At 46.4% G+C, this 11,114-nt stretch overlaps 3 protein-coding genes across 3 annotated transcripts; 1 reads left to right on the top strand and 2 right to left on the bottom strand.

Moving 5' to 3' along the window:
- On the top strand, nt 1-243 carry SERLADRAFT_340130 (uncharacterized protein; the record flags this gene model as incomplete). Its single annotated transcript, XM_007314635.1, has 1 exon — nt 1-243. A coding segment is annotated over one exon (243 nt), but the record flags the coding sequence as incomplete, so codon positions are not given.
- Nucleotides 244-4,690: 4,447 nt separating this feature from the next.
- On the bottom strand, nt 4,691-7,299 carry SERLADRAFT_458964 (uncharacterized protein; the record flags this gene model as incomplete). The annotated part of the gene is made up of 8 exons (XM_007314634.1): nt 4,691-5,275; nt 5,333-5,657; nt 5,717-5,794; nt 5,852-6,006; nt 6,060-6,643; nt 6,705-7,022; nt 7,072-7,161; nt 7,218-7,299. 7 exons carry the CDS (start codon nt 7,225-7,227, stop codon nt 5,525-5,527), a joined length of 1,368 nt encoding a protein of 455 aa, XP_007314696.1.
- A 1,062-nt stretch (nt 7,300-8,361) lies between these two features.
- Nucleotides 8,362-10,488, bottom strand: SERLADRAFT_458963 (uncharacterized protein; the record flags this gene model as incomplete). The annotated part of the gene is made up of 9 exons (XM_007314633.1): nt 8,362-8,612; nt 8,676-8,751; nt 8,816-8,827; nt 8,892-8,971; nt 9,039-9,079; nt 9,138-9,404; nt 9,460-9,467; nt 9,519-9,529; nt 9,600-10,488. 8 exons carry the CDS (start codon nt 10,460-10,462, stop codon nt 8,681-8,683), a joined length of 1,353 nt encoding a protein of 450 aa, XP_007314695.1.
- Between the last annotated feature and the right edge of the window lie 626 nt (nt 10,489-11,114).

Below are 11,114 nucleotides of genomic sequence, written 5' to 3'. Positions count from 1 at the left end.
ATGCTCCATGATTCCAAGCTCCCAAAGTCATTTTGGGTAGATGCCATGCAAACAGCTGCATATATCACAGCACGCAGCCCAGCATCAGGACTCCATGGAAAGACCCCATATGAAATACTGTTTAAAAGGAGAGTTGATCCAACTTTGTTTCGCCATTTCGGATGCCAAGCATATGCCTTGATTCCGAAAGACAAAAGGCAAGGGAAGTTTTACTCCAAGGGGCGCAAAGCCATAATGATTGGCTGCACACATGGAAAGCAAGCCTACAAACTCCTAGACACTGAAAAACGGACTGTGTTTTCCAGTCAGCATATCATGTTCAATGAATCCGGAAAGGTACAAAAGGATGGCACTGCTCCCTGGAACACAGACACTAGCACAGATCAGTGGGAGGGACTCATTCCAGAGAATGCTCAGTATCCAGACCAAAAAACATTGGAGGAGGATGATCCTGACCCTCAGATCCGAGATCCAAATGAATTGCAAATGGAACCACATCTCCAAGGAGGTGTTCCACAAGCAATGGAACCATATCAGCATGAAGATGTTCCGAGAGCAGTGGGGCAATACCTCCGTGGAGATGTTCCGAGAGCAGTGGGAGCACCTGATCAGCTAAGACACCCTCCACAACAGTCTCTACAACCAAGACCTGAACACTGGCCATCTTCAGAACGGAAAGCCAAAGTAGAGTTACAGTCAGTGGGAGGACAGCCCCTCAACATACAGCCAGCTGATGTGGAAAAAGTCCGAATACAGCTAGACAGCCTGTCTATTGGATCAGCTTCTGGAAGGCATACAATACCTCCAAGGAGTCATCCAACGCCTCCGAGGAGTGATTCAACACCTTCAGGAGTGAGTGGGGCAACAAATACACAAATGCGTCTACTCCCTGGAGTACCTGCACAAGTTCCTAAAAGAGCAGTCATGCCTGCTGAAGTCCTAGGAGTACGCAGAAGCAGTTGCCAGACCCGTCCTGCAGACAAAAACCGAGATTATCAAAGGACTCTAGATGAGGAACAGTCTCGAAAAGAGCAGCATGACAACTCCATGGAGAAACCTAACACTCCTGAGGTTCATGAAGAAACATCTGATACAGAGGAGACATTCTTTGCTGGAATAGCAAGTACCAGTCTGCCTTGGAGGAGGAACTCCTAAGTCTCAATACTAATGCAGTATATGACACTGTTCCACTTCCAAAGGGAGTAAAACCCATCACATCAAAACCTGTGTTCCGAATCAAGTTTGATCAAAACGGAAACATTGAGAGATACAAACTCCAGATTGTTGCACGAGGTTTTACTCAAAGGGAGGGGATTGATTACCAGGAGGTTTTTGCTCTGGTTGCAAACTTAGAGTCAATCCGAATTATTCTAGCCCTGGCAGCAAAGTACGACCTAGAACTTGATCAAATGGACGTATCCACAGCTTATATCAATGGAGAACTTGAAGAAGAACTGTACATGCTTCCTCCAGGGGGTGTTCCTATCCAACCTGGATACTGCTAGAGGTTGAAGAAATCCATCTACGGATTAAAACAAGCTGGTCGTACATGGAACAAAACTTTTGATCGCAAGCTCCAGGAGCTCGGTTTCACAAGACTAAATGCAGAAACATGTCTCTATGTATTCCGGGACAACATACAAATATGCTTTGTTGTTGTCTATGTAGATGACCTCCTCCTAGGAGCTTCATCCCAAAAATTCATGGATATCACAAAAGCCAAACTTGAATCCATATTCAAAATGCAGGACCTTGGAGAAGCAAAATACATCCTCGGAATAGAAATCCAACGTGATTGTTCAAACAAAACAATATCCCTATTGCAACGCCAATACATTGACACAGTCCTGGAGCGTACTGGAATAGAGAACTGCAAACCTGTATGGACACCAATGGCCCATGGATCAAAACTCCTTGCAAATGCTCCAGGGGAAGATATTGTGCAACACAAGATGCATATTGAAGGGTGCCAAGTGTCATACCTCTCAATTGTAGGCTCCCTCATGTATGCCATGCTCGGAACCCGCCCAGACATTGCCTACGTCGTTGGAATACTAAGCAGGGATAGCTCAGCTCCAAGGAGCCATCACTGGGAAGCTGCAAAATGTGTCCTCCGATATCTGAAAGCAACCAGGGACATGGAACTACGATATGATGGCACAGATGTCTCCATGGACATGGATTTCTATGGATATTCAGATGCAGATTGGTCTGGAGACCCAGACACGTCTTGATCAACATCAGGGTTTGTCTTTATCACCATCCGAGGAGCAATCTCCTGGACAAGCAAAAGACAAAGCATGGTAGCTTTATCCTCCACAGAGTCAGAGTACATTGGATTGAGCAATGCTGGACAACACCTTGCATGGCTTTGGACATTTTTTGAAGAAATTGGACATGCTCAAAATGGACCTACAACATTGCACTGTGACAATCAAGCAGCTATCATTCTTACACGAGATCCACAGTTCCGTGCTCGCACAAAACACATTCAACGGAAATATCATTTTATCCAAGATGATTTAGTATCAAAGGGAGAGGCAGTAATCAGATACGTTCCTACAGGAGATATGGTTGCAGACACTCTCACTAAACCCCTCACTCATGAAAAACACTGGAAATTCTCTAAAGCTATGGGACTACGGTTGCACTCGAGTGGGAGTGACAAAACCGGATAAACCCGGTCTCTGCTGAAGCAGCCATTGTTCTCCATGGAGCATAGCCACCACCCCATGGAGTAACCATTGTTCTCCTAGGAGCACAATTGTACTCCTAGGAGTCATTATACTGTAGCGAGTAGCACCTCCGACTATAAGTAGTAGGGGGTTTAGTATAGGAATACCTCAGTCGTTTCTATAGCCTCTCGGGCAGCGCCTGAGGTATGTTACATTACATTTATTAGAGATCACCTTAAACTAACATCTATTGTAGTTTCACTTAGGTAAATAATAAAGTTGTTTCTATAGCCTCTCGGGCAGCGGCTGAGTTTCACTTAGTTTTATTACAGTACATAGGTACAAACACTCTAATACCCCAATAGATAAAGGAGACTCCTTAGCGAGTCCTCCTGTTGTTAACCAACAAACTCTCTGCAGCCTAAGGGGTAACCACTCCCCATTCACTACCTTTATAGTGTGTTTCTGTGTGCGCCAGAGTAAGTCACTCTTGGTTGTTACACTACCTCCACTGTACATATAGACACTCCTCCTCCTCATGTATATCTAGACAACCTCAGTATATCAACCACATTTTTTGACCATGATCTGGACTATGCATTCATCCTCACTCCATATTCAGCTACCAATTTTGATCTTTTCCTTCGCCAGGCCAAACTTATAGACTCTTATCCCAAACTTCCCTTCAAGTTAACTAATGGTTTTCCAATAGGACCACTCTCTCCAATTAATCACACATACGCTCCCAATAATCTTCCCGGCACTCATTCACACATCAATGTCATACGCGAATACATCACTGATGAACTCCGTCTAGGACACTTTTCCGGTCCTTTCTCACAACAAATGCTCGAAAATAAAATAGGACATTTTCGCTCGTCTCCTCTCCAAGTTGCAATCAAAATTGGCGCACCTGGAGAACCCACAAAATATCGAGTTTGCCGACATCTCTCATATGTTGGTACACAAAAACTTTCAATAAACGACGAAATTGACAGTGAACAATACCCGACGAGATGGGGTACAGCTTCACAAGTAGCTAAAATTGTACGCCATTTTTTCTCTTCCTCTATCTTACTATTCCTCCTCTCCTCCTATTACTCACCTTGCTTCTCCATGAGCGCCCCTCGCGTTCAACTGATCACCAGACACACAGTTTTAATACCGCTTGTCTCCTGACTCACGTCTGACACGCTGAGGAACTCATGTTGAAAACATGGTCCGCTTCGCCCATTCTCATCTCTACTTCTCCGCTCTCTCCTCTCCTCTTCTCTCCTCTCATCTCCTCTTCTCTCCTCTCTTCTCCTCTCCTCTCCTCTCCTCTCCTCTCTTCTCCTCTCCTCTCCTCTCCTCTCTTCTACTCCTCTCTCTCCTCTCTTCTCTCCCATCTCACACATCCGTCATACTCGCTCTTACGTCATTTACTCAATAGATCATCAACTCACCTCCCGGCACACAAGCCGCTACGCTCGACATAGAAGGTGCATATCGCACTATCCCCGTCCTCCCCTCACATAAAAAATACCTCATTGTACGTTGCGATGACCTCTTTACATAGACCATAACGTTCCATTCGGCCTTCAAGGAGAAGTGGCGGATGCCACAGTCGACATATGGAAATCTCTGGCCGTTTTGCCAGTTATCAAATGGGTGGACGACTTCGTCGTCTTCAGGTCTCCACATCCTGAAGGCCAATTCTTGGGCATCTGTAATAACGAAGTATATCGTTATCCATATGATCTCACAGAAGCAAAACGACGCATCACTTCCTTATAAATTCCTTGGCATCGCGAGAAAGGCCAATCCTTCAATGACAGTTTCACTTACGTCGGCTTTCTCTAGGATATACCAGGATGCAATGTCTCACTTCCCGAACTCAAACGTCAAAAATATCACTCAAGACTTTCAATATTTTTGGAACAATACTCTCATAATCGAGTACCGAAACGAGAAGCTGAGACCATTAGCGGTACACTTACTCATATTGCCTTCGTTTTTCCTCGCGGACAATCATATCTTGCAAGTTTATATCGCTGGATTGCCGACTTCACCCACGAATTCATTCCTAGATACATGCGACATTCTGTCATCTCCGATCTTCGATGGTGGCTCTCACTTCTCGCAACTTTCCACCTCCCACGCTCACTCAAACCACATCGACCTACTCACGACTACGAAATCTGGGTCGACGCATCCACCAGCTATGGGATTGGCTTACTTTGGAACGGATACTGGGACGCATGGCTTACTCAGCCCACATGGCGAATACCAGGCCGTGACATTGGTTGGCTGGAAGCAATTGGAATTGAGCTGGCCGCTCTGGTGGCGATTCATCTCGAACTATCGAACATCAACTTCCTTATTCGCAGCGATAATAACGGTGTCATCGGCGCCTTCCAAAAAGGGCGATGTCACAATGCTCATACAAATCTGTGCATTCGACGCACCTTGGCAACTCTGGCCTCACGAGGACTTTCCATCACTCTCACGTACACCAACACCAAAGAGAATCTCGCTGATCCCATATCACGTGGTCTCCTTCCATCTGTCGCCTCTCGCCTGCCCTTCATTATTGCCCTACCAGCAGATATCGCCTCCCACTTTCATCATGCACCGTCAACAGACGCTAATGGACATCTTACAAGATGTTGACATACCAGAGGCCACCAATGCTCTCCACCGCGAATTTCCACCCTCCGCCCGTCACATTGCCTCTACTCCCTCCCACGGCGAAAATTAGACATTTACATCCAATACTGTCCCAGTATCCGACCCATGTCCAGAATACAGATAGCATGCGAGCAATTGAAAAGTCCGTTCTCCCACAACGCAAACTTCAAAACATAACACTAGGCAAAGACCCACCAGCCAGCAAAAAGTAGCCCGAATAGAACACCGATAGCGCGAAGGACAAGTACAACGACGAGTGCCTTGCGCACGGCGGCGTAGAAGCTGTTCAGTGCAGTGCCAGACCAGTTGATGCTTGATAGTATTGTATTTCAGTTTTCAGGTCTTTCGTGCTTGAATCGAGAGTTACTTACCGTCTATCATTTGTACCTCCACCCAAAACGCTAGCTTCCCAACCACGCACCACCTCTCGGTAACGTTTTGCGAAAACCCTGAAGATAACTATGATAAGCGAACGGATGCGCAGACGTCTGTAGGCTGTAACTCACCAAATCCAGAAATTAACATCTGGATACGAGAACCGCGGAAATACGCTAGCCAGGCTGGGGGCCACGAGGTCAATGCGCATGCCTTCTCCCCCGACAGGATGGAAAGGCAGTTGCAGAGCGGAAAACCCTGCTTTGCTAGTGCTTTGATTGTTTGACTGTAGTAATGGCCATGAGGAAAGGTTGCAAAGGTAAAAGAGAAGTATATTACCATATGCGCTATGAGGTCCAATGTCATACCGAGCGAGAGGCCCCAAAGCTTGAGCTGTTTTCGTTGGCGAACCTTCTGTTTTTTTAGTGCACTATTAGGGGGCATGCCCTTCTCGAGTATATCTTGAGTAAGCGCAGGGTAAGCCGACCTTGCACCAGTTGGCAAGGGCGGTGTGGAAGATGGTTCAAATTCCGGAACATCCAGTAAGATAGCAGGGAATTGCATGCTTCCAATTAATACCCGGACCAACACCTTTAATAGTGCTGCATGTCGAGGAGCGAGTCTCGACGCAGCATCAACCGTCACAGTTGACCAGTTACCAGCACAATCTTCACGCTCGGCGATCTTCCCAGGTAAAACAGCACTGATGAGTGCGTCAAGAGGCGTCCAATGGATAGTTGTTCCTGGGGACGGGTCTGTCGATAAGGAATATGGAGTAAGCTGCAGGAAAACAAAGGGAGAGAGGATCATGAGTAACCGCTTCCCAAGGGAAGTAGTAATCTCGCGGTCGTCTAGTTGTCCAATGGAAGTGAAGTCGCGTTCAGCAAGGTCAAGACCAATTTCTTCCCATGTTTGACGCATAGCTGTGTATTGAGATTAGGTAAAATGAAGCACGGCACGTAGTATTTAGGGGAAGAGACGAACCTGTGTACAAGCCACCTTCGTCACCTTCTTCCATTCTTCCACCGGGAAAAGCGATATTGGCCTCATCCTTTGCCTTGCCTTTTGAACTATGCTCACTGGGGCCCGCGGTCTGTGACGTACCGGCGCCAATTATACTATCCGAAGCATTGACCCCATCCCGGCGCAGAAAGAGTATTTCTGCGCGAGAAGCGGGATCGTTCACCCAGTCAAGTTCGAAGAATTGCGTCAATGTAGGCGGTGGTGCGTCACGCGGAGGAGGTGAGGAGAAAGGAGAGGGTACGACTCGGATGATGAGGGCTACAGCTGCACGTCGTGGCTCTGGTATAATATTCAAGATAAGGTAACGATTATTTTTCTGTGTACTCACGAGTTGGAGGAGACGCAATGATACGGGGCGGCGTCGTACGAATATGATGAAGTGCACGCGAGAGCAATTGCGCTACAGGTACAGTTTTTTCTGAAACGACAACGCACATGAGCATTAATGCTATAGGAATGCAATGTAAGCCGTACCTTGGGACATTGTACAACAGTTTACAGAATGGTGTCGCCTTTGAAGTCGTGGAATGGCGTCTGCAATGTCGTAGTCTCACCGCGTGAAACTGAATATTACTTTGGGGTCCAGCAAATTTGTGTATGTAAATGTTTATCCCTGAGATATTCTTAATATTTAATGCACACCCATCGGAGCTATAGTGTAGTGGTATCATCACCCGAGATTCTGATTTGGGCTTGCGTAAGCACCCCACGTGGTTGGATTTCTCGTGACCCAGGTTCGATCCCTGGTAGCTCCTACTGGTTTCTCCTTTGTCTCTCTATTTTTTTCTCCCCAATTTGGACACTAAGAAGCCTCGAATAGAATAAAATATAGACTAACGTGAGTGAAGAAACGGGGAAAGTAGGACTGATGCTGATAACAAGACGACATGTTTATACGTGCTCATGAATGTTATATCTATGACGTCGACACTGCTTCGTGACATCTCTGGTGTATGACGTCTTCGACTATTAAGTGAGAGGCAAACAATATTTCTCACGCTATGCCGCAATCTAGGATTGTAAATTAAGTAAGATAAGATAAGTCTCATCCATAACCGACGCCATCACACGACGTGACTTGACCTGTGACATCCGGCGCGACGAGGCACATCAGTTTGAATTTGTGTCATCTTTGTGGCCACAGGGAACCTATCTCGTCTTACACGACACCATTTTTTTTTGATTTGCTTCCAGATAAATATCTGTATTTACCGAGTCCAGCTTTTCTCGCAAACCAAAAATCTAAATAATTCAAATCAAAGATAGCATTTTTTTTACTTTGTCACCAAATGTAACACTTTTCATCTCATGATCACATGATGACATCAAAGGTCTATCTTATCTTATCAGTAAACAGTGGTCTCTTTTCAAAACGAACTGTGTCGCCGAACACGTCCGCTTCGTTCAAAAAAAAAGGCCCCCGTTTCAAACAAAACGAGACATTTTGGCGGGATTCGAAAGGATGGCTACCGAACGGGCATTAAGTTGTAAGTTAGTTAGTAATAAGCCCTAATTTAAGTTGCAGTGTACCTCTCTTTTATTCTGACATTTCAAGCTTATAGAAAGATGCTTAGGTGTCAGTGATACACTAGTAACTTCGAGGTTACAATTCTGTTAATGTGAGCGCAGGGCAGCTCATAGGAATTGCACAATATGTTGTTACACTGTCACTAAAAGTCCATCCCAGCAAAATGAAGATTGAAAGTAATAAACGGCCTTAGAATTTGAAGCAAGAAATCGTACAATACAATTGTTCCAATATCACGACTGCACTTCCATATCACACTGCATTTTTTACATTGATTCTTCATAAAATCCTACCGTTGAAAGAAAGGTGGTGAGGCGGCACAGACAGGTAATTACCACTGTCTGCCAATTCGAGGGTGCGTCAATGTACTTCTCGACATAAAGCATAGGGTGATAAGCAATTACCTTTACTATAAGTCGAGTTGGATTGCCCTCAAGTAACTTGGGTGATCATCCTGGACACGCCACAGCCAGAAAGGACCTATACACAGATCTCGCCATTATTACCGGGTGAACGTTAGACATGTGGTGGAATAAAGTCTTACCAACTGGATCTCCTACCGCGTAAGAAATGCTATCAGTTGAAAGTTACCGACCACAAGGATGTAAAACGCTCCCTACCATGCTCATGATGTGCACCTGTCCACGTCCCGACGACGCCGGCTGCGCTCGCCACACTACCGATTTGCACGCCTTCCGAACTGTAAAAATGTAACGAGGTCAAGTCCCAATAGAGATTTGTGGGCAGAAAAAAGTGCATTTACTCACCTCCACTGCATATGCGCCTCGTGTATGGATGCCTTTCGGGTCTGTAGTCAGCTCGACGTTATTGCATTAGAGGAAGCAATCAGGGGAAGCTTTACTTACAAATCTCCATCGAACAACGTCGTCAAGGCCCATGCTGACTGAACCTATAACGGTTGCTTCGTTACCATGTACTCCCCATGATGTACCCGTAAAATACAGAGTTGGGTAATTAGGATTTGGGCAGTCTGGTAGCGGTTCCAAAGTGAAGTACTTGGGAACTTCATCAGAGGGAATGAGTTGCAGTGTTAATTCTATGAGACGAATGGCTTCCTGGAAGTTTGTATCGTCAAAGAACGTAGTCTGGTGGCCATTTGCTCTGCTGGAGAACTGAATCAGGCTGCATTAGCACGTCCAGCTGTATGAGATTCTGAAACGTCTTTACGTTAAATGCTGTTCAAGGAATGTCAACATTGTCCGTGGCAGGAATGCATTTCGTCTCACCGAATAGATCACTGGATCCAGGAGTGATTCCACAGTATGATATATAAATTAACGCTTTACTGTACAAAGAAGTTGACACACCGATAATCCATGAAACATACAAATCTTCTCCAAGTTCCTTCGACGCCAGCCCAATCACTCGGGGAGCGAGAAGTTGCTCCTGGTGCCGAATAGGCTCGTGTAGCTTCCAAACCACAGGGGGGCCTTGTATCCACCCAGTGATGATTGTACTCGGATAAATTCATCAACACGACGTTGATGATGGCCTCTGCATGGACCCAGCTGACCTCTCCAGTGCTCGTCAGAGGACCCCAGCTGTTATCTGGGCCGTAATTACGGAGATCGTAAACAGTACACCTGCTCCGGGTGCGTAGTTTCTTGAGGCGCGAAACAGATTCTTCGTCGTCATTGTCATCAAGAGTGAGTGCCAGATAAGATCGGAGACGGTGAAGAGGCTGATAAGGGCTTTGGCGTTGGGTGAATGAAGGCGCTCGGGAGAGCAGGTTGGATTCCTGGAGGACGCGAACGACCCATAGCAAGCTCTGCGATGGAACTCGCTCATTGCCTTGCGTGACGGGTGAAGCGCTGCGAACCACAGAAACGAAAGTGTCGAGCGCCGACCTTAGCTCTTCAGGAGACGAGTTTGAACCAAGGGCGGTAAGCTCCGCTTGTATTCTGGTTTGGAGCTCCATCTTCCAGTTATATGGCTGTCCAGGATCAGAATCAGAATCATTCCGTAAAGACGTACGAGGGTCATCGAAGGGAAGCGATAAGAAAAGCTGGCGCCACAAGTACTGATCTGGACTGCTGTAAACAAGGGAGCGCGCTCTACGACAGGTCTGGGAGAAAGATGCTACATCGCGAGGATGGCAATGGGTGAGGGTATGTTCTGTGACCTCTGCTGGGATCGGTAACACTCCAAGACCAATGTTAAATCGCGACATGGCTCAACACACTGGATGCAAGTTGGGTGGGTGAAAGAGAGATCCGGAGGATTACTGTCAGGGTATCGACAGTATTAGTCATGTACTTTCATAATCTTAACCAAGTATATATATCCATCGACAGTAAAGGTGATGGATCAACTATTGAACCAGTACCTTACTTGTTCGTCATATTGCACAATGGCCAGTGAACAAAATAGAGCGCAATGCATATGGCACCAATCTAAACGTGCACTACACCCCCAGCCCCTTCACTTTGATAGTAGCGGCTGATAATGAACCACTTTGCAGGACATTCCACCAGCCTAGAACTCGTCCGATGTGGTGCTCGAATTCCAGAACGCGTGGGAGAAGGGTTTGTATCTAGAGTAAGTAGGGCGCTTGGTCGGGTCGTACGGAGAATTCTCTTAGCTGTTCTAGCTCTTGATCTCGGCCGGTGAAACGAGGAGATAAGATATCGACGAGAGTGTTGACGTGAGGGAACAAGTATCCCGAATTTTCCGGCCGTGTTTTAGCAGCCATGGCAGCCTGAGAATGGACGTTGTAACATTCATAATGCCACGTAGCTGGCCGAGAACAATTCCGCTAGAGCGCATACTTCGAGTCTGACGGAAGGATCCGGGTCCAAAGGAAACCTGAAGACTGCTAGCTT

Source organism: Serpula lacrymans (assembly GCF_000218685.1).
Source record: "Serpula lacrymans var. lacrymans S7.9 unplaced genomic scaffold SERLAscaffold_3, whole genome shotgun sequence".
Lineage (NCBI taxonomy): Eukaryota > Fungi > Basidiomycota > Agaricomycetes > Boletales > Serpulaceae > Serpula > Serpula lacrymans.
Note: the sequence above shows the minus strand (reverse complement) of the source record. Positions and strands in the feature narration are given on the sequence as shown.